Below are 22,751 nucleotides of genomic sequence, written 5' to 3' on the forward strand. Positions count from 1 at the left end.
TTGCTTATGGTATTCTCCTATAACCCTTTTTGCTTCGATAAGGTCAGTAGAAATGTCCCAAATTTCATTTCTGACATTAGTAATTTGAGTCTTATTTTCTTAGTCAATCTAGCTAAAGGCTTGTCAATTTGTTGATCTTTTTAAAGAACCAACTGTTGATTTTGTTCATTTTCTCTATTGTTTCTCTACCCTCTATTTTGTTTATCTCGTTCTAGTATTTTTTTATTTCCTTCCTTCTGCTAGCTTTATCTGCTCTTCTTTTTCTAGTTCCTTAAGGCATAAAGTTAGGTTACTGGTTTGAGACCTTTCTTCTTTTCTAATGTTAAGCATTTATAGGTACAAATTTCCCTCTGAACACTGCTTTCACTGCATCCCGTGAATTTTGTTATATTATGTTTTTTATTTTCATCTTATATTTTCTAATTGTCCTTGTGATTTATTTCTCTGACCCATTAGTTAAGAGTATGCTGTTGGCTGGGCACGGTGGCTCACGCCTGTAATCCCAGCACTTTGGGAGGCTGAGGCAGGTGGATCACCTGAGGTCAGGAGTTCGAGACCAACCTGGCCAACATGGTGAAACCCTGTCTCTACCAAAAAATACAAAAATTAGCTGGGCGCAGTGGCATGTGCCTGTAATCCCAGCTACTTAGGAAGCTGGGGCAGGAGAATTGCTTGAACCTGGGAGGCGGAGGTTGCAGTGAGCTGAGCTGAGGTTGTGCCATTGCACTCCAGCCTGGGAGACAGAGCAAGACTTGGTCTCAAAACAAAAAAAAGAGTATGCTGTTTAAGGCCAGGCACGGTGGCTCACACCTGTAATCCCAGCACTTTGGGAGGCCAAGGTGAGTGGATCACCTGAGGTCAGGAGTTTGAGACCAGCCTGACCAACATGGAGAAACCCTGTCTCTACTAAAAATACAAAATTAGCTGGGTATGGTGTCACATACCTATAACCCCAGCTACTGAGGAGGCTGAAGCAGGAGAATCGCTTGAACCCAGGAATCGGAGGTTGCAGTGAGCTGAGATTGCATCATTGCACTCCAGCCTGGGCAACAAGAGCCAAACTCTGTCTCAAAAAAAAAAAAAAAAAAAAAAAAAAGAGTATGCTGTTTAATTTACACATATTTGAAAAATGTAGTCTTCCTCTGTTATTTCTAGTTCTGTTTTATTGTTGTCAGTGAAGATATTTCATCTAATTTTATGTATATGTATATTTAAGTGACTGGTAGAATTCATTATATATATGTATATATATATGGCTTTGTGTGTGTTTCGTGTGTGTGTGTGTGTGTGTGTGTGTTTCCTTTTAAATTTTTTTTTTTATTTCAATTGTTGTTTGGGGGGATTCTGCCTGTTCGTTTGTTTGAGACAAGATCTTGCTCTATCATGTAGTCTGGAATGCAGTGATACAGTCATGGCCCACTGCACCCTTGACTTCCTGGGCTCCAGTGATCCTCCCACATCAGCCTCCCAAGCAGCTAGGACTGCAGGCATGCATTACCACTCCTTTTTTTTTTTTTAATAGATGGGGTCTCATTATGTTGCCTAGGCGAATCTCAAACTCCTGGACTTAAGTGATCCTCCCATCTTGGCCTTCCAAAGTGCTGGGATTGCAGATGTGAGCCACTGCCCCTGGCCTATTTCAATACTTTTAGGGGTACACATGGTTTTTGGTTACATGGATGAATTGTGTAGCAGAGAAGTCTGGGATTTTAGACTGCCTATTGGGTGCAATGTACACTACTTGGATGCACCCATCACCCATGTAGGTGTGAATTGTACCCAATAGGTAGTTTTTTGTCCCTCACCCACCTCCAAACCTCCCCCTTCTGAGTTCACTGTCTCCCTACAATGTCCATTATACCATTCTGTATGCCTTTGCATACCCAGAGTTTAGCTCCCACTTATAAGTGAGAATATGCAGTATTTGGTTTTGCAATCCTGAGTTACTTCACTTAGAATAATACCCTCTAATTCCATCCAAGTTGCTGCAAAAGACATTATTTTGTTCTTTTTTAATGCGTGAGTAGTATTTCATCATCATGTGTATATACCACATTTTCTTTATCCACTCATTAGTTGATGGGCACTTAGGCTGATACCATATCTTTACAACTGTGAATTGCACTGCAATACACATATGCATGCAGACCTGGCACCGTGACTCATGCCTGTAATCCCAGCACTTTGGGAGGCAGAGGTGGGCAGATCACTCAAGGCCAGGAGTTTGAGACCAGCCTGGCGAACATGGCGAAACCCTGTCTCCACTAAAAATACAAAAAGTAGCCAGGCGTACTGGCTTATGCCTGTAATCACAGCTACTCAGGAAGCTGAGGCAGGAGAATCACTTGAACCTGACAGCAGAAGTTGCAGGGAGCTGAGATCGTGCCACTCACTGCACTCCAGCTTGAACAACAGAGCCAGATTCCATCTCAAAAAAAAAAAAAAAAATGCACGCAGGTGTCTGATACAGTGATTTTTTTTTTTCCTTTGGGGAGATAGTCAGTAGTGGGATTACTGGATTGAATGGTAGATACACTTTTAGTTCTTGGAGAAATCTCCATACTGTTTTCCTATAGAGGTTGTCCTAATTTACATTCCTACCAGCAATGTATAAGCGTTTGCTTTTCACCACATCCACTCCAACATCTATGTTGCTTTTTGACTTCTGAATAATGGCTATTCTGGCTGGGGTAAGGTGGTATCTCATTGTGGTTTTAATTTACATTTCCACGCTGATTAGTGTCATGTGGAGCATTTTTTCAAATGTTTGTTGGCCATTTGTGTATCTTCTTTTGATAAATGTCTATTCATATCCTTTGCCCATTTTTTAATGGGATTGGTTTTTCTTGCTAATTTGAGTTCTTTGTAGATTTTGGATATTAGTCCTTTGTCAGATGCATAATTTGCAAATATTTTCTCCCACTGTGTATGTTGTCTACTTACTCTGATTATTTCCTTTGCAGAAGCTTTTTAGTTGAATCAGGTCCCATTTATTTAATTTTGTTGTATTTGCTTTTGGGGTCTCAATCGTAAACTGTTTGCCTAGGCCAATGTCCAGAAGAGTTTTTCCCAGGTTGTCTTCTAGAATTTTTATGGTTTCAGGTGTTAGATGTAAGTCTTTATTCCATCTTGAGTTAATTTTTGTATATGGTGAGAGACACAGATCCAGTTTCATTCTTCCACGTGTGACTAACCAGTTCTCCCTGCACCATCTATTGAATAGGGTGTCCTTTCCCCAATTTATGTTTTTGTATGCTTTGAATATTGGTTGGTTGTTAAGTATTTGGCCTTATTTCTGGGTTCTCTATTCTTTTCCATTGCATCTATGCATCTACTTTTATACCAGTACCATGCTGTTATGGTTACTATAGCCTTGTAGTATAATTTGAAGTTGGATAATGTGATGCTTCCAGATTTTTTCTTTTTGCTTATGACTGCTTTGATTTCAATATTTTAATTTATTGAGATTTGTTGTATGGTCTAATATATAATCTATCCTGGAGAGTGATCCTTGTGTACTAGAGAAAAATTGTTTTTATCTTCCTGATGAATTGATCCCTTTGTCAATATAATGTCCTTTCTTTTCTCTTAGAACAGTTTTTGCCTTACTATCTATTTTGTCTGATATTAGTATAGCCACCCCAGATATCTTTTGGTTTCTATTTGTTTGGAATATCTTTTTCCATTCTTTCACTTTCAACCTATTTGTATCTTTGGTTTGTTTGTTTGTTTGAGACAGAGTCTCACTCTGTCACCCAGGTTGCAGTGCAGTGATGCTATTTCAGCTCACAGCAACCTCTGCCACCGAGTTCTAGCGATTCTCATGCCTTAGCCTCCTGGATAGCTGGGACTACAGGCGTGCACTACCACACCTGGCTAATTTTTGTATTTTTAGTACAGACAGGGTTTTTGCCATGTTGGCCAGGCTGGTCATGACTATTTGTACCTTTGAATCTAAAGTGGGTCTCCTGTAGACAACTGTTAATCTCTGCCTTTTAACTGGAGAATTTAATCCATTTATATTTAAAGTAATTATAGATAAAGGACACACTTCTGCTGTTTTGCTATTTGTTTTCTATATGACATATATTTTTGTTCCTCAATTCCTCCATTACCGCCTTTTTGTGTATATACCTGATTTTTTTGTAGTGTGCCACTTTGATTCCTTTCTCATTTCCTTTTCTGTATAGTTTTTTTGGTTGTTCCCTTAGTGTTTACCCTTTGGATTATAATTAACCTCTTAAATTTATAACAATCTATTTTTAATTAATACAACCTTAGCTTCAATAGTATATAACAATTCTGCTCTATACAGCTTCATCTCTCCCCTTCATGTTTTGTGATTATAAACTACTCCTTCAAACACGTGTGCCCATTAACTATAACACTGGAATTTTAAGTCATATATTTTTAAAAAGAGTTACAAACCAAAATATACAATAACACTAGCTTTTGTATTTACTGATGTAGCTGCCTTACCCGAGTTATTTCTTTGTATGAGTTCAAGTTACTGTCTTGTTCATTTCCACCTTCAAAGCTACTTTCACCACTTTTTTGAGGGCAGATTTACTAGCAACAAACCCTCTCATTTTTGTTTATCTGGAAGTCTTTACTTCCCCTTCATTTTTGAAGGATAATTTTGCCGAATATGGCATTTCTCATTGACAGTATTTTTTCTTTTATATTTTAAACATGGCATTTCACTGTGTTTTGGCCCCCCAAGTTTCTGAAGAGAAATCAGCTGTTGATCTTATTGAGGTTTCTTGTATGTGACAACTTGCTTATCCCTTGCTGCTTTCAAGATTCTCACTTTATTTTTGGCTTTCGACAGTTTGATTATATGTCTTAGTGTGGCTCTTTTTATGTTTCTCCTTTTTGGAATTCATTGGAATTTCTGGATGTATATATTCATGTCTCTCATCAAATTTGGGGATTTGGGGTCACTATTTCTTTAAACATTCTTTCTGCCTCATTTTCTCCTCTCCTTCTGGAACCCCTATTCTGTGTATGTTAGTATGTTTTATGGTGTCCCACAGTTCTCATAGGCTCTGTTCATTTGTCCTCAATATTTTTTCTTACAGTTCTCATAGGCTCTGTTCATTTGTCCTCAATATTTTTTCTTTCTGCTTCTCAAACTGAACAAGTTCAATTGACCTGTCTTCAAGTTTACCAATTCTTTCTTCTACCTACTCAAATCTGTTATTGAATGCCCCTAGATAACCTCCACCTCCTGGGTTCAGGCAATTCTCCTGCCTCAGTCTCCCGAGTAGCGGGGAATACAGGCCCCTGCCACCAAGTCCAGCTGATTTTTGTATTTTTAGTAGAGGCAACGTTTCACTACATTGGCCAGGCTGGTCTTGAACTCCTGACCTCAAGTGATCCACCCACCTCAGCCTCCCAAATTGCTGTGATTACAGGCATGAGCCACTGCACCTGGCCTCTTTGAGCATTTGTTTTTAAAGCCTTTGTCTAGTAATTCCAATGACTGGGTTTCCTCAGTCACTGAACGGAACGGAAGAGTTTCTGTTCATTTAGCCTGTGTATAAGTCATACATCTTTGTTTCTTTGATTGCTTTATAATATTTTGTTGAAAACTAAATGTTTTAAATATTGCAATGTGGTAAGTCTGGAAATCAAATTCTTCCCCTCCTCACGATTTATTTTTGTTGCTTTATGTGAGTAGTATTTACTTGTTTAATGACTTTTCTAAACTATTTTTGCAAAGAACTATATTCTTTGTTGTGTGTGATCTCTGAAGTCTCTATTCCTTTACTTTCTGGTCAACTAGTGTTTTGACAGGGATTTTCTTTCTATCTATTTTTTTAGATGGAGTCTCACTCTGTCACCCAGGCTGGAGTGCGTGGCATAATTTCAACTCACTGCAACCTCTGCCTCCCAGCTTCAAGCAATTCTTCTACCTCAGCCTCCTGAGTAACTGGGATTACTTCATGCCTGGCTAATTTTTTTTGTATTTTTAGTAGAGACAGGGTTTCACCATTTTGGCCAAGCTGGTCTCGAACTCGTGACCTCAAGTGATCTGCCTGCCTTGGCCTCCCAAAGTGCTGTGACCACAGACATGAGCCACCATGCCCAGCCAACAGAGATTTTCTTAAATGTCTCAAGCAAAAAGAAAGAAGGAAAAAAGAAAGGAAAAAAGGGAGATACAGAGGGTTTGGGGGGAAAAACGGAGGGAAGAAGAGGGAAAGAAGAAACAAAATAAGGAAGGGAGGAAAGAGGAAGACAGAAAAAGGAAAAATAAAGAGAAATAAGAAAAAGAGAGCAAGAGAGAGAGAGAGAAAGGCCAGGCACTGTAACTCATGCCTGAATCCCAGTGCTTTGGGAGGCCAAGGCAGGAGAATCTCTTGAGGCCAGGAGTTTGAGAGCAGCCTGGGCAACACAGTGAGATACCATAACTACAAAAAAAAAAATTTAATTAGCTGGACATGGTGGTGTATGCATGTAGTCCTAGCTACTCAGGAGGCTGACACATGGGGATCTTTTGAGTCCAAGGGTTTAAGGCTGATTGAGCTATAATCAAGTCACTGCACCCAAACCCAGGCAACAGCGTGAGACCCTGTCTGATAAAGAAAGGAGGAAAGGGGCCAAGAGTGGTGGCTCATGCCTGTAATCCCAGCACTTTGGGAGGCTGAGGCGGGAGGATCACAAGGTCAGAAGATTGAGACCATCCTGGCCAACATGGTGAAACCCCGTCTCTACTAAAAATACAAAAATTAGCTGGATATGGCAGTGCATGCCTGTAATCCCAGCTACTCGGGAGGCTGAGGCAGGAAAATCATTTGAACCAGGGAGCTGGAGGTTGTAGTGAGCCAAGATCACGCCACAGTACCCCAGCCTGGCAACAGAGCAAGACTCCACCTCAAAAAAAAAAAAAAGAAAGAAAAAAAGAAAGGAGGAAAGTAAGGAGGGAAGGGGGGAGGGAAGGAAGGAAGAGAGGAAGGAGGGAGGGAGGGAGGGAGGGAGGGGGGAAAGAAAAAAAGAGAAAGAAAGGAGAATAAAGGAGAGGATAGAAAAAGGAAAGGAAAAAGACAGGCTAGGCATGGTGGTTCATGCCTGTAACCCCAGTGCTTTGGGAGGCCCAGGCAGGAGGATCTCTTGAGGCCAGGAGTTCAAGGTCAGTCTAGGCAACATAGTGAGAGCCCATCACTACAAAAAATTTAAAAGTTAGCTGGGCGTGGTGATATATGTCTGTAGTCCTAGCTACTCAGCAGGCTGAGATAGGAGGATCCCTTAAGTCCAGGAGTTTAAGGCTGCAGTGAGCTATGATCATATCAGTTCACTCTAGGCCACAGAGTAAGACCTTGTCTCAAAAAGAAAGAAGAAAGGGAGGGAAGGGTAGGAAAGGAGGGAGGGAAGGTTGGGAAATGAGGGAGGGAGGGAGGAAGAAAAGTTCTCCTAGTTTTTTTAGATTGGTTCTGTGTTGGGGTACTCTTTCAGTGCTTAGCAAAGCCATTTACAACTCCACAATACCCCTAACTTCCAGTTTTTACTGAGCCTAAAGATCAGCTAAAGTTGAAATCTTGAGATCTTAGGTCTTTTTGAAACATTTATCCTGCCCTGAGCATGAATGCTTTCTAAATTCCTCCATATACACAGGAGCTTCTCAATGTCCTACTTATCCAAAGAATCTCCCTTCTAGGTCTTTCTTCCTACACTTTAGTATGTCCGTTGTTTGCTTTAACTTTTTTTGTCCCAGGCAGCAATAGACTGTTCATATGCCTTTTAATGTTTGTAAGAAATTCCCTCTCCATAGCCACCTTTCTGCTTTGAGAAAATTCCAAGCTAGGTGAAACAAAAGCAGTCAACTTCTGTCAGTCCTTTGACTGGCTCTCAGGTCAAAATGGACCAATACAATTCCTTAAGAACAAGGTCTGGGTTAGTGCATGGTGGCTCATGACTGTTGGGAGATCCAAGGTGGGTAGATCACTTGAGCCCAGGAGTCTGAGACCAGCCTGGGCAGCATAGCGAGACCCTATCTCTACAAAACATACAAAAATTAGCTGGGCATGATGGTGCATGCCTGTGATCCCAGCTACTCAGGAGGCTGAGGTGGGAGGACTGCTTGAGCCCAAGCAGCTGAGGCTGCAAAGATCTGTGATCACGCCTCTGCACTCCAGCCTGGGCAACAGAGCAAGACCCCATCTCAACAAACAAACAAGTAAGGTCTGCTCTGGAACCAAGGACCAGGGTTCTACATTAGGAATGTGAGCTGCTGTCTTCAGGATCATCACCATGCTGGGGAGGGGAGTGGACAAGGCAAGTGAAAATATAACAAAACTTTCCCAACTTTTAAAATATGTATGTGGACAAAGACAGTTTTATTTCTTCCTTTGCAGTCTTTACATGTTTATTTCTTTTCCTTGTTTTACTGCATTAGCCATGACTTCCAGTATGATGTTAAATAGGAGTGGTGAAAGTAGACATCCTTTTCTTGTTCCTGATCTTAGTAGGAAGGCATCAAGTTTCTCATCATTAAGTATAATGTTTGCAATCAGTTTTTTTAATAGATTGTGTTTTGTTTTTTAACTTCTATTTTGTTTTTAACTGACATATAATAATTGTATTTATGGGGTACAGTATGATGTTTCAATACATATATACAATGTGTAATGTCAAATCAGGGTAATTAGCATATTCATCACCTCAAACACATCATTTCTTTGTGATAAGAACATTCAAAGTCCTCTCTTCTAGCTATTTTGAAGTATACAATGCATATTGCTAAATATCATCACCCTATTGTGCAGAACACCAAAATTAATTCCTCCTATCTGTAACTTTGTACCTCATTAACCAACCTCTCCTCCTCTGCTTCCTCCCTACTCTTCCCAGCCTTTAGCAACCACTATTCACATAATATGGTTTGGATGTTCGTCTCCTCCCAATGTCATGTTGAAATGTGGTTCCCAATTTTGGAGATGGGGCCTAGCAGGAGTTGACTGGATCATGGGAGCAGATTCCTCATGAATAGTTTAGCACCATTCCATCAGTGATAGGTGAGTTCTCACTCTGAGTTCACATGAGATCTGGTTGTTTAATAGTGTGTGGCAGTTCCCCCCTCTCTCTCTTGCTCTCTCTCTCACCATGTGACATGCTGGCTCCCCTTTGCCTTCTACCATGTAAGCTTCCTGGGACCCTCACCAGAACCAGATGCCAGCACCATACTTCCTATATAGTCTGCAGAACCATGAGCCAAAATATAACCTCTTTTCTTTATAAATTACTCAGCCTCAGGTATTTCTTTACCTCATAGTTCTTTACCTCAGCAACACAAAAACTGACTAATATGGGAAAAATGGTACCAGAAGTGTGGTACTGATATAAAGATACCTGAAAATGTGGAAGCAGCTTTGCAACTAGATAACAGGGAGCATGGAAGAGCTTGGAAGTCTCAGAAGTCAGGAAGATGAGGAAAAGTTTGGAACCTCTTAGAGACTGGTTAAATGGTTGTGACAAAAATGCTGATAAAAATATGGACAGTGAAGCCCAGACTGATGAGGTCTCAGATGGAAATGTAGAATCTATTGAGAACTACAATAAAGGTCACCCTTGTTATCCCTTAGCAAAGAACTCGTTTGCATTGTTTCCATATCCTAGGGCTTTGTGGAAGGCTAACATAAGAGTGATGACTTAGGGAATTTAGCAGAAGAAATTTCTAAGCAGCAAAATGTTCAAGATGTGTCCTGGCTGCTTCTAACAGCCTTTGATCAGATATGGGAGCAAAGAAGAGGTTAAAGTTGGAACTTATATTTAAAAGGGAAGCACAGTATAAAAGTCTGGACAATTTGCAGACTGGCCATTTTGCAGAGACAGAGAAAGCCCTATCAGGATGGAAATTCAAGCAGGCTATGAAGCAACCATTTGCTAGAGAGATTAGCATGACAAAAACAGAGCCAAGTGCTAATATCCAAGACAATGGGGAAAAGGCCCTGAAGGCATTTCAGAGATCGAGGCAGCCCCTCTCATAACAGGCCCAGGGGCCTAAGAGGACTGAATGATTTCTGGGGTCAGGTCCAGGGTCCTGCTGCCCTGAGCAGCCTTGGGACACTGCTCCCCACATTCTGGCTTCTCCAGCTCGTCTTAGCTCAAATAAAGTCTGCTCTGGAACCCATATTGCTAGGGCCATGACTTTGGAGAGCACAAGCTGCTGCAAGCCTTGGTGGCTTCCACATGGTGTTAAGTCTGTGGGCTTAGGGAATGCAAGAGTGAAGGAGGTTTAGCAGCTTTCCCCTAGATTTCAGAGGATGTATAAGAAAGCCCAGGTGTCCAGGCAGAAGCCTGCTACAAGGCCAGAGTCCTCACAGAGAACCTTTACTAAAGCAGTGCAAAGAGGAAATGTGGGGCTAGAGCCCCCACACAGAGTCTCCACTACGACACTGCCTAGTGGAGCTGTGGGAAAGGACCCACTGCTCTCCAGACCCAAAAATGATAGAGCCATGGGCAGCTTGCATCCTAAACCTGGAAAAGTTGCAGGTACTCAACTCCAACCCCTGAGAGCACACAGGGAGTGCACCCTGGAAGCCACTGGGGTTGAGCTCCCCAAGGCCCTGGGAGCTCACCCCTTGCACCAGCTTACATTCCCAATGTGAAACCCTGTTCCTTAGTTCCAGAGGCAACAGAACTGACCTTGGGTTTTTGGTGGGGGTGTGGGGGGCGGTGGTGGTGCTGGGGTTTTATTTTTGTTGTTTTGGTATGGGGTGTTGCTCTGTCACCCAGGCTGGAGTGCAGAGGTGTGATCACAGATCATCACTCAGGCTCAAGCAATCCTCCCAAGCATCTGGTGCCAGCATCACCAGAAGCCGATGCTGGTACTATGTTTCCTGTACAGCCTGCAGAACCATGAGCCAAAATAAAACCTCTTTCATTTATAAATTACCCAGCCTCGGGTATTTCTTTATAGCAATGCAAAAACTAACTAATATACTACCTCTATGAGTCAACTTTTTTAGATTCCACATGAGTGAGATCATGTAGTGTTTGTTCTTCTGTGCTTGGCTTATTTCACTTAACATAATGTCTTCTAAGTTCATCCATGTTGCTGTAAATGACAGGATTTTGTTCTTTGTTATGTATGAATAGTATTCTATTATGTATATATAGCACATTTTAAAATCCATTCATCCACTGATGAACACTTAGGTTGATTCCATATCTTGGCTATTTTGAACAGTGTTACAATAAACATGGGATCGCAGATACCTCTTCAATATACAGATTTCATTTTCTTTGGCTATATACTCCTCAGTAGTAGGATTGTTGAATCATATGGTAGTTCTAATTTACTGAGGAACCTCCCTAATGTTGTCCATAACAGCTGTACTAATTTACATTCCTGCCAACAATGTATATGAGCTCCCCTTTCTCCACATCCTCACCAGCATTTGTTGTCTTTTTTTTTTTTTTTTTTTTTTTAAGAGACAATATCTCACTCTGTCACCCAGGTGGGAGCACAGCGGTGCAATCATGGCTTACTACAGCCTTGACCTCCTGAGCTCAAGCAATCCTCCTGCCTCAGCCTCCTGAGTACCTGGGACTATAGGCACATGGCACCATGCCTATTTTTTTGTTTTTGTTGTTGTTTTTGTTGTTGTTTTTTCCCCAGAGAGACTGGGTCTCACCATGTTGCCTGTGCTTTCCTCTTTTTTTTTTTTTTTTTTTTTTGTCTTTTTTATAAGCTTTCCTACATTTCTGAATTTGCTCCTTTCTTGATTCAGTATTCACTGGGTTGCTATAGACCTTTGGCTATTTTCTGGAGCTCTGGCAGTTCTTGCTCCTTTTTTTAGATGTTTCTCTGGATAGACAAACCTTGGAGTTACCTACTCTGCCATTTTCACTGACATCACACCCCTCTTTCATTTTTGAAGGATAGTTTTTCTAGATGTAGAACTTTTGATTGATACTCTTTTTTTGCAGCACTTTATGACATCCCACTGCCTCTGGCTGCCATGGTTTCCAGTAAGAAATCAGCTGTTAATCTTACAGAGGATTTCTTTTCTGTGATATGTTGGTGGCCTCAAATTCTCTTTTTGTCTTTGTCTTTCAACAGTTTGAATATGATGTGTCTAGGTGTGGATCTCTGAGTTTATCCTACTTGGAGTTCATTGATCTTCTTGGATGTGGAGATTAATGTCTTTCATCAAATTTGGGAAGTTTCTGCCCGTTATTTCTTCACATATTCCTTCTGCCCTTTCTCTCCTACTCCTTCTGGGACATGTATTACATGTATGTTTTTATGTTTGATGATGTCCTACAAGTCTCTGTTCACATTTTTATTCATTCTTTTTTTCTGTTCCTCAGATTGGAGAATCTCAGTTGATCTATTTTCCTGTTGATTTTTTCTTCAAACAGCTCAGATCTGCTGATAAGTTCCTCTAGCGAATTTTTCATTTCTATTATTGTATTTTTCAACTACATAATTTCTATTTAACTATTTTTAATCATTTATATCTGTTTATTCATATTCTCTGTTTGGCAAGACACTGTTCTCATATTTTCCTTTAATTCTTTAGATATGATTTTCTTTAGTTCCTTGAACATATTTATAATACCTGGATTTGGGGGGCTGTTTGTTGTTATTGTTGTTGTTTTGAGATGGTCTTGCTCTGTCACCTAAGCTGGAGTACAGTGGCATGATCATGGCTCACTGAAGCCTCAACCTCCTAGGATTAAGCAATCCTCCCACCTCAGCCTCCCAAGTAGGTGGGACCACAAGCATGCACCACCAGACAAGCTAATTTTTAAATTTTTTGTAGAGATGGGGGTCTCCCTATGTGGGCAGGTTGGTCTTGAACTCCTGGGCTCAAGCAATCCTCCCACTTTAGCCTCCCAAAATTACAGACATAAGCCATAGTTGCCCAGTTGCTTTAAACTTTTTGACTAATCATTCCAACAAATGAGCTTCTTCAAGGATTTTTTTTTTTTTTTGAGACAGAGTCTCACTCTGTCGCCCAGACTGGAGTGCAGTGGTGCAATCTTGGCTCACTGCAACCTCTGCCTCCCGGGTTCAAGAGATTCTCGTGCCTCAGCCTCCCAAGTAGCTGGGATTATAAGTGCCCACCACCACACCCAACTAATTTTTGTATTTTTAGTAGAGATGGGGTTTCACCATGTTGGCTAGGCTGGTCTCAAACTCCTGAACTCAGGTGATCCACCTGCCTCGGCCTCCCAATGTGCTGGGATTACAGGCATGAGCCACTGCGTCCAGCCCATTAATTGCTTTTCTTCTTCTTGTGTATAAGCCATACACTCTTGTTTCTTTGCATGTCTCATGATTTTGTTGTTGAAAACTGAACATTTTACATAATATAATGTTGCAACTCCGAAATCATACCCTCCCCTCTCCCCAGGGTTTGTTGTTGCTGTTCTTTTTTCTTTTCTTTCTTAAATTGACTTTCCTGAACTGATTCTGTAAAGTCTATATTCTTTGTCATGTGTGGCCACCAAGGTTTCTGTTCAATTTAATGGCCTACTAATAATTGGACAGAAATTTTCTTAAATGGCTGAAATCAGTAAGCCTCTTGCCAAGGGGGCTCTGTGGGGGCACATGTTCAATGCTCTAGCAACTTACCACTCTGCCTCAGCCTTCATTTCCTGTTTGCACAGAGCCTCAAGGTTAGCCAGAGGTGAGAGATCAGGGCTCTCTCACATCTTTCCCTGCACCTTCAGTGGAGTTCCCAGAAGTGTTAATAATTTCTCAGTTTCACAGTTAACCAGGGGCTTTCATACATGTTATTTTCAATGGCTGCACCACCACCCCGTAAGTTGTATATTAATTATATCATTTTACAAATGTTACAGACAAACCACAGAGAGCTTAAGTAACTTGTCCAAATTCTCACAGTTAGTAATAAGGTAGGAAGCTGGGGCTTGAACCCAAATCTGTATGACCCCAAAGTCTGCACATCACAGAACATCTCCTAGGCTTGCAAACCAGGTCCCTAAACCAGGATACATGCTTAGTGACCCTTATGGCCTCAGGAGGGCAATCAGAAGATTTAGGCTCCTCAATTTGTCTCTTTCCCTGACCCCTGCCATCATACCTAACATGATGTTCCGCAGACCATGGCCAATCTCTGGATTTGTAGTGTGGAATTCACTGCCATACCAACATGTTAACAGAAGTGGTGCCGAGTGGATCTGACACATTTTAAGCATTAATTGTGGTATCCCACCACCTCGACTGCCTCTGATACCACACTAAGTTTATGCTAACCTTTTCATCCCCAAGAAGGAAATTTGTTATTTATCCTAAAGGAAGTTAAGAAAAGTATATATTTAACCTTTTTATTGCAAAATAAACACATATATAGAACCACATGAACAAATATATAGCCTAATAAATTATTTCAAGGCCAATATCCCTGTAACTACCACCTAGGTCAAGAAATAGAACTCTGCCATCCCAGAAGCCCCTCATGTGCCCCACATCCCAATTACAACTCCCTCCCTCCCCCCAAAATTAACCACTATCCAAATTTTATAGTAATTAATTCCCTGTATTTCTTTATAGATAGAAATTCATGTATGTATCCCTAGAACTAATAAGTAGTTGTGCCATTTTATAAATTTTTAAAATTTTGGTGTATCTTTTAATTCCCCCATTCCTTTTTCTTTCCTTACAATTTATCTGTTAAAGAACCTTGGGAGTTTGACTTGTAAAATTTCCCAGTCTGGATTTTGCTGAGTGCACGCTCATGGTACAGTTCAGCATATCCCTCTGGCCTCCATATTTCCTGAACTCTTTGGCAAGATTAGAGGTGCTGTTCTTTTATAGATGGCACATAATTTCTGGTTGTCTATCTTTTTATGATGGTAGCAGCCATTGATGCTCAGTGCCTAGATCAATCACTTCCTTGGGCGTTGAAAACTGTGATATTCTATCATTTCTTTTCATTTATTAAGGAGGACACATCTATAAAAAGATGTTTCCTTTCACCTACTATATGCTTACTCAGTACTGCAGTTCACATAAGGTCTGTAATGCTTGACTCTTTCCCTTAATTTACTAATTATCAAGATAAAGGATTATTAGCTCCTTGTCATCCTCCAAAAGTGGACAGTTTGTTTTGGGGTATCATTATAACCTCACAGATTATTTGATGACTTTCAATACATGGCAATTATTATTCTTATTGGAGTTCAAACTGTCCCATCTTTGGCCAACAGTATAACCTCACAGATTATTTGATGAGTTTCAATACATGGCAATCACTATTCTTATTGGAGCTCAAACTGTCCCATCTTTGACCAGTAGGACTCTTCACACAGTCTCTTGAGACTTTCGACATGACCCCAGTAGTCTTTGATAGCTTCCTTGCTATGTCTATGACAAGATAATCCTGGCTCATCTCATGTACCTCCTGCCCTAGACCTGGAATTGGTTATTTCTCAAAGAAGTCCTGGGTTCCCTCTTCCATGAGTATCCTGGTTCTTAAGAACACAGGAGGTGACAGAAATAAACTGTCCCATAATTACTCAATTGCCTTATCCTGTATTACAAACATACGAGTCTCAGAATAACACTACTAATAGTGTTGCCACTAAGTTGATTACTGAAAATGATTTTGAAACTTTTTATATTGGCTTTCCCATTGTCTCCCATTTTTTAGTCATACTCTTAACTTCACTGGCAGAGGATATACTCATTATATACTATATTCTCTCTACTGAACTACAATTAATATTAGTTCTACAAATAACTACATATTTAATGCTCATCTTCAGTCCTAACATTGATGCTTCTCTAGTCATTTTGGTTGGCTGAAACTTATTCTTTAGTAAATTACTACGGAAAGGCTCATAGAAACAATACTCCCCAAGTTTTTGAATATTGATGAATTTGTCTGTGTCCTTTATACTTGCAAGTCAATTTTTCTGATCTAAAATTCTTGGTTTACATTTTCTTTGCTGAAGTATCTTAAATATGTAACTCTCTTTTCTTTTGGCATATTACCATAGCAAAGTCTGATGATAAGTAACTGTCCTCTTATAAGCCACACTGCCTTGATATGTAGTTTCCTTCACCCCCTCTTTCCTTTAAAATCCAATAATTTTACTAGAATATGTTTCGGTGTTTATTGTTCAAAGTCTATATTCTCAGGTATGCAATGCGTGCTCTTTCAACACCTAGTTCCAAATCTTTTGCTTCAGGTAACTTTTCTTGGATTATAGATGTCAGCGTTTGTCAGCGTTTGTTCTGCTCCTTTGCTTTGTTTCTGTTTTGCTTCAAATTCAGGGGCTCCTATTGTCCTTATGCTGGATTTTTTTTCCCCCATGTTCGATGTTCATCATTTTCTCTTGAAACCTTTTCATCTCTTCATTTCTTATTGATTTAAAAAATTTCATACATTTAATCCTATATTTCTCTTAAGTTATTATCTGTTGCAATTAATTGCTTAGTCTATTTTAGTCTTTATTCTTGAAAGCGTTCTTTTATTTCTAATTCTTTCCTGAGTTTTGTCTTTTCACTTCTATTCTTTCCTATCTTGTATCACTTTCTTAAACATCTGGCTTGTTTTAAAATCATACGCTAGTCTTTCCCTGTTTTGTAGGCATGTCTTTGTGGTGGGCTTTAATTATCTATGGGTTAAGTGTCTCTTATCTGAAATGCTTGGGAACAAAAGTGTTTTGGATTTCAAATTTTTTTTGGATTTTGGAATATTCGCATTATCTTTACCAGTTGAGCAACTCACATCTGAAAATCCGAAATCTAAAATGCTCCAGTAAGCATTTCCTTTGAGTGTCATGTCAGTGCTCAGAATGTTTCGTATTTTGGAGTATTTCAGGTTTAAGATTTTCAAATTCAGGATGCTCCGCCTGTATAAGGGGATTATTCTCTACCTTATTCTCGTTTTTCTTACAGTAATTTTGTATGAAACTTTATTTCAACCCTTTTTTTTCCTAAAAACAACTATAGCAGCATCAATCCTTTTCTATTGTGTGTTTTACATAAAATCTGTTTTCTTGATCTTTTAGAAGCTTATGTGGTTCTAACCTCACTGAGCTCATTCTTCTGCTTTTGTGTTGTATTTAAAAATGCAGTAGCTTGATTTTTGAGGTATCCTGGATCCTCCTCCAATTTTATCTGAACCTTCTCTTCTTTCATGTCTATGTCTCTAACCTGCTCAAATTTTATTCCATTTCCAATATTTATCCTAACTGTGGAATCCTATCTTTAAAAAGACCTCTAGCTGGTCCGCTTTGAAACTTCATACCATTTGCTGCTCTAGCCCCTTCAAAAATTACCAGAACCTCTTGATCTAGCCCAGTATTGGATTAGGCAGTACCGTTCCTGATATCAAATGCTGTTCTCACATCAGCCCATCACACTTTCTGATGAAAAAATAATGGCTTCCCTCTGTTTCTTCCCCCACAGAGGCTAATACTATTCAGTTCTTGTGGCTTGTAGTAAGGAAACTACCTAGTTTTGTCATAAATGCTGCCTATGGGTTCATGGCTTTGCTACCTAGTTGCTCTGGGTTTTTTTGGTCGGTTGTTTGGGACAAGGTCTCACTCTGTTGCCAAGGCCAGAGTGCAGTGGTGCAATCACAGTTTACCGCAGCCTCGAACTCCCAGGCTCAAGCAATTCTCCCACCTCAGCCTCTAGAGTAGCTGGGACTCAAGGTATGCACTATCATGCCCAACTTTTATTTTTTTTAATAGAGATGGGAGGGGCCGGGCGCGGTGGCTAACGCCTGTAATCCCAGCACTTTGGGAGGCCGAGGCGGGCGGATCATGAGGTCAGGAGATCGAGACCATCCTGGCTAACACAGTTAAACCCCGTCTCTACTAAAAATACAAAAAATTAGCCGGGCATTGTGGCAGGCGCCTGTAATCCCAGCTACTCGGGAGGCTGAGGCAGGAGAATGGCGTGAACGCGGGAGGCAGAGCTTGCAGTGAGTCGAGACTGCGCCACTGCACTCCAGCCTGGACGACAGAGCGAGACTCCGTCTCAAAAAAAAAAGAGAGATGGGAGTTCCACTTTGTTGCCCAGGCTTGCTCTGTTTCTGAGAGGAGATTCAAGGAGACTTACAAACCATGTCACTGGCCAGGCGCGGTGGCTTATGCCTGTAATCCCAGTACTTTGGGAGCCCAAGGCGGGCAGATCACTTGAGGTCAGGAGTTCAAGACCATCCTGGGCAACATGGCAAGACCCTGTCTCTACTAAAAACACAAAAAGTACCCAAGCTTGGTGGTGTGTGCCCGTGATCCCAGCTACTCAGTCAGCTGAGGCAGGAGAATTGCTTGAACCTGGGAGGCAGAGGTTGCAGTGAGCCAAGATAGCACCATTGCACTCCAGCTTGGGCAACAGGGCAAGACTCCGTCTCAAAAAAAAAAAAAAAAAAAACCCCACCATGTCACCACTGCTGCTCTTGCCACCCTCTTCCCAGATCTGAGAGTATTTTTAGAATTCTATGGGAAATTTCTTGAAGCAAAATACCTTAAAAATCTTATAATGGGCCGGGCACAGTGGCTCACGCCTGTAATCCCAGCACTTTGGGAGGCTGAGGCACGTGGATCACGAGGTCAAGAGATCAAGACCATCCTGGCCAACATGATGAAACCCCGTCTCTACCAAAAATACAAAAATTAGCTGGGCGTGGTGGCATATGCCTGTAGTCCCAGCTACTTGGGAGGCTGAGGCAGAGGAATCGCNCAGTCAGCTGAGGCAGGAGAATTGCTTGAACCTGGGAGGCAGAGGTTGCAGTGAGCCAAGATAGCACCATTGCACTCCAGCTTGGGCAACAGGGCAAGACTCCGTCTCAAAAAAAAAAAAAAAAAAAACCCCACCATGTCACCACTGCTGCTCTTGCCACCCTCTTCCCAGATCTGAGAGTATTTTAGAATTCTATGGGAAATTTCTTGAAGCAAAATACCTTAAAATCTTATAATGGGCCGGGCACAGTGGCTCACGCCTGTAATCCCAGCACTTTGGGAGGCTGAGGCACGTGGATCACGAGGTCAAGAGATCAAGACCATCCTGGCCAACATGATGAAACCCCGTCTCTACCGAAAATACAAAAATTAGCTGGGCGTGGTGGCATATGCCTGTAGTCCCAGCTATTTGGGAGGCTGAGGCAGAGGAATCGCTTGAACCTGGGAGGTGGAGGTGGAGGTTGCAGTGAGTCGAGATCACGCCACTGGACTCCAGCCTGACAAAGCAAGACTCTGTCTCGGGAAAAATAAAATAAAATAAATAAAAAATAAAAAATCTTATAATGTTTCCAGAAATAAAGCATGTTTTAAAAAATAAGAAAATGGACCCATTTTGTCTGCTTACCTCAAGAAGTCTGAACAAGCGGTATCTTATGTCATAACTGGTCCACAAGGCCATAAAAAAGCCATTCGATGTGACAGTGCTAATCATAATTATCTTAAAGAAACGGCTCATTATGACTCTCTTCACAAATGCCCGACACTCATCATCTTTCCTCCTGTCAAAAAGTTGAATATGAAGTACGGTTACAGCACAACAGAGCTAGATCCCCACATAATGCATACCTTTTTGTAGGGACAAGGCTCTGCTTTCTCCCTTGTACGAATATAAATTTACATATACTTTTAAATAGCAATGAAATGTTGAATCAATGACCACTGACATACATATGATGATCATGGATACTCTGTCCCCACTCAGTTACTTAGTTCCCTCTCCCTGGACCTCTGAAAAAGAATGGTCACCACTCCTTCTCCAGCAAAACAAAGCGTCATCTTCATTTACTCAACAAATCTTTATTGAGTGGCAACTACATACCAAGCAATATAGTAGGCACTGGGAACACAGTGTGAGCAAGACTAAATATTGCCAGTCTATTAAGCAAAACTGATAATCATCAAATAATCATCCATACACATGCTCACATCAATAAAAAAACTGAACACCCCAAGAGAAAATGGGCACACAATCTATTTGTGAAATAAATACCAAAGACCAATAAACTTCTCCAAATATGTTTTATAGCAATACTAACCAGGGAGATGCAAAGTAAAACCATTATTTTTATTTATAAAATTAGCAAAGACTTAAACATGGTAAGATCTAATGCTGGCAACAGTGTAGCATGATTAAGCACTCTTAAAACTTCCAGAGGCATAAAACTGACCAGCTCTTTTGAAAAGCCTTAGAACCATTCATTCTCTGACCCAAGAGAATATAACCTGAAATGAAATAACTTCAACTAAAAATGTCTATCTCAGTATTATTTCCAGTACTGAGAAGCCTGAAAACAATTTAAACATCTAACAAAAAGGACTGGGTAAGTAAATTATGGTATGTCCATCCCGTGAAATACAGGCACTAAAATATGTCTATGTATTTTCAGGATTTAGAAAATATTTATGATCCATTTTATATCTTGTTTTGTTTTGTGTGCAGCAAAACACAAAATCAAAGATAAAAAATTCTCTGTTCAAAATTATCTCACCTGTACAAAATCAGCAGGTAGAAAAAAATCAGCAGGAAACATGCCAAAATTTTAACAGTGTCTGTCTATGGATGGTGAGGTTATAGGTGATTCTTTTTCCTGTTTATTTCCATTTATCTGTGCTTTGCAATTTTTCTCAAAGAGTACGTATTACTGTTTCCCATTATATGTTACAAATGATATATTCATTCTCATAATAGTTAAAAAATATAGAATATATATANACAAAAATCAAAGATAAAAAATTCTCTGTTCAAAATTATCTCACCTGTACAAAATCAGCAGGTAGAAAAAAATCAGCAGGAAACATGCCAAAATTTTAACAGTGTCTGTCTATGGATGGTGAGGTTATAGGTGATTCTTTTCCTGTTTATTTCCATTTATCTGTGCTTTGCAATTTTCTCAAAGAGTACGTATTACTGTTTCCCATTATATGTTACAAATGATATATTCATTCTCATAATAGTTAAAAAATATAGAATATATATACTTTTCTTTTCATTCTTTTTTTTTTTTTTGAGATAGAGTCTCGCTCTGTCACCCAGGCTGGAGTGCAGTGGTGCAATCTCGGCTCACTGCAACCTCTGTCCCCCCAAGCGATTCTCCTGCCTCAGCATCCTGAGTAGCTAGGGCCACAGGTTCACACCATCACTCCCAGCTAATTTGTATATTTTTAGTGGAGATGGGGTTTCATCATGTCGGCCAGGCTGGTCTCAAACTCCTGACCTCAAGTGATCCACCCCAGCCTCCCAAAGTGCGGGGATTACAGGTGTGAGCCACCGCACCCGGCCAGAATGTATATACTTTTCTAATATATCAAGATATGTAATTTTCATTATCTGATTTCAGATGGGGTCTATTACAAAAAAAGAGAAAAGCCTTCAGATTATCTAACAGTCATAATAGAAAAGGACAAAATGAGTCAAACTGGTCATTCAAGTCTACAAGGCACATAACAGTATGCGAACCTCACCAATCACAGACTCCAGATTGTTAAGGACATGCAACTTATTTTTAAGTGTCTGAGGGAAAAGGCTGAGAGAACGCTGACACCCTGCCCTCACACTTCCACTTGCACATTTCTTAACAGGCAACAGAGACAGATAATATTTACTTAAATTTCTTGAATGTTGGGCAAAATCCCACCGATGTAGTATCAACTGGTGAACTAGAAATGACTCTCGACTGCCTCTGGTGACGGTGTTGAGACATTTTCCAAATTTTTCAACTTCTATTCCTTGCTTTTGGCATCCAACAAAAAATCTCTGCTTAGGGATTTTCCTTAGCGTCTGGATTCTGAGAGGCAGCAGAGAAGGGGCCACGAAGGGAATCCTTGCTTTATGAGGTCACTCTTGGGCATTCGGTTGCATCACCAGTCTGCAGGCACCTGAAGTGGGGAGCTCCCAAGTGGGTCTATCATGGATTCTCTCTTCCCAAGGAGACTGTGCCTCCATTCAGCAAGAAGGCTATGGGCACCCAGCAATCACGAGGCTCTGGGTTAAAGCTGGAATTCACTAGAAACAGACCACACAAAGGCCCTCACTTCAAGAAGTGCCCCCAGCTGATAGACACAGGCCCTTAATAATGTGTTAGAAAAGGTTAAGGGTCATATAAGGGGGAAAAGCAAGTTCTCTGGGCTCTAAGGGAAAGAGAGCACATCCAGGGCACAGCACTGGAAACACCTGGAAGGACAAGAAAAGATTGTGATGAGTTTGACTTAGAACAAAAGAAAATAAGAGAAGTAAAGAAGGTAATATTGAGGTAGGGACAGTGGCTCACACTTATAATCCCAGCAACTTGGGAGGCTACGGTGGGAGGATCACTTGAGGCTAGGAGTTTGAGATCAGCCTGGGCAACATAGTGAGATCCCTGCCTCTGAAAAAAAAAATAAGAAATAAATATTAGCAGCGAGGCACAGTGGTTCACGCCTATAATCCCAGCACTTTGGGAGGCCGAGGCAGGCAGATCACTTGAGGTCAGGAGTTCAAGACTAGCCTGGCCAACATGGTGAAACCCCGTCTCTACTAAAAAAATTACAAAAATTAGCCAGGCATGGTGGCAAGTGCCTGTAATCCCAGCTACTCAGGAGGCTGAGGCTGGAGAATCACTTGAGCCCAGGAGGTGGAGACTGCAGTGAGCTGAGATCGTGCCATTGCACTCCAGCCTGGGTGACAAAAGCAAAACTCCGTGTCAAAAAAAAAAGGAAATAAAAATTAGCCATGGGAGGCTGAGGCAGAAGGGTCACTTGAGCCCAGGAGTTCAAGACCAGCCTGGGCAACATAGTGAGACTGTCTCTACAAGAAATAAAAA

At 40.8% G+C, this 22,751-nt stretch overlaps 1 protein-coding gene across 2 annotated transcripts in view; it reads right to left on the bottom strand.

Moving 5' to 3' along the window:
• The window catches only part of CATSPER3 (cation channel sperm associated 3), a 47,329-nt gene extending 25,069 nt beyond the window's left edge, over nucleotides 1-22,260 (bottom strand). For both annotated transcript variants that reach the window (XM_017871939.1, XM_017871940.1), the window contains exons 1-3: nucleotides 22,221-22,260; nucleotides 21,556-22,123; nucleotides 19,298-19,451 (exon numbers count right to left, since the gene is read on the bottom strand). In XM_017871939.1, coding sequence (XP_017727428.1) covers nucleotides 19,298-19,451; nucleotides 21,556-21,653 — 252 coding nt within the window. In that variant the 5' untranslated portion in view covers nucleotides 21,654-22,123; nucleotides 22,221-22,260. The remainder of the gene's footprint in view (nucleotides 1-19,297; nucleotides 19,452-21,555; nucleotides 22,124-22,220) is intronic.
• Nucleotides 22,261-22,751: the final 491 nt, after the last annotated feature.

This window comes from Rhinopithecus bieti, unplaced genomic scaffold (genome assembly GCF_001698545.2).
Source record: "Rhinopithecus bieti isolate Rb0 unplaced genomic scaffold, ASM169854v2 scaffold_5889, whole genome shotgun sequence".
Taxonomy (NCBI): Eukaryota; Metazoa; Chordata; class Mammalia; order Primates; family Cercopithecidae; genus Rhinopithecus; species Rhinopithecus bieti.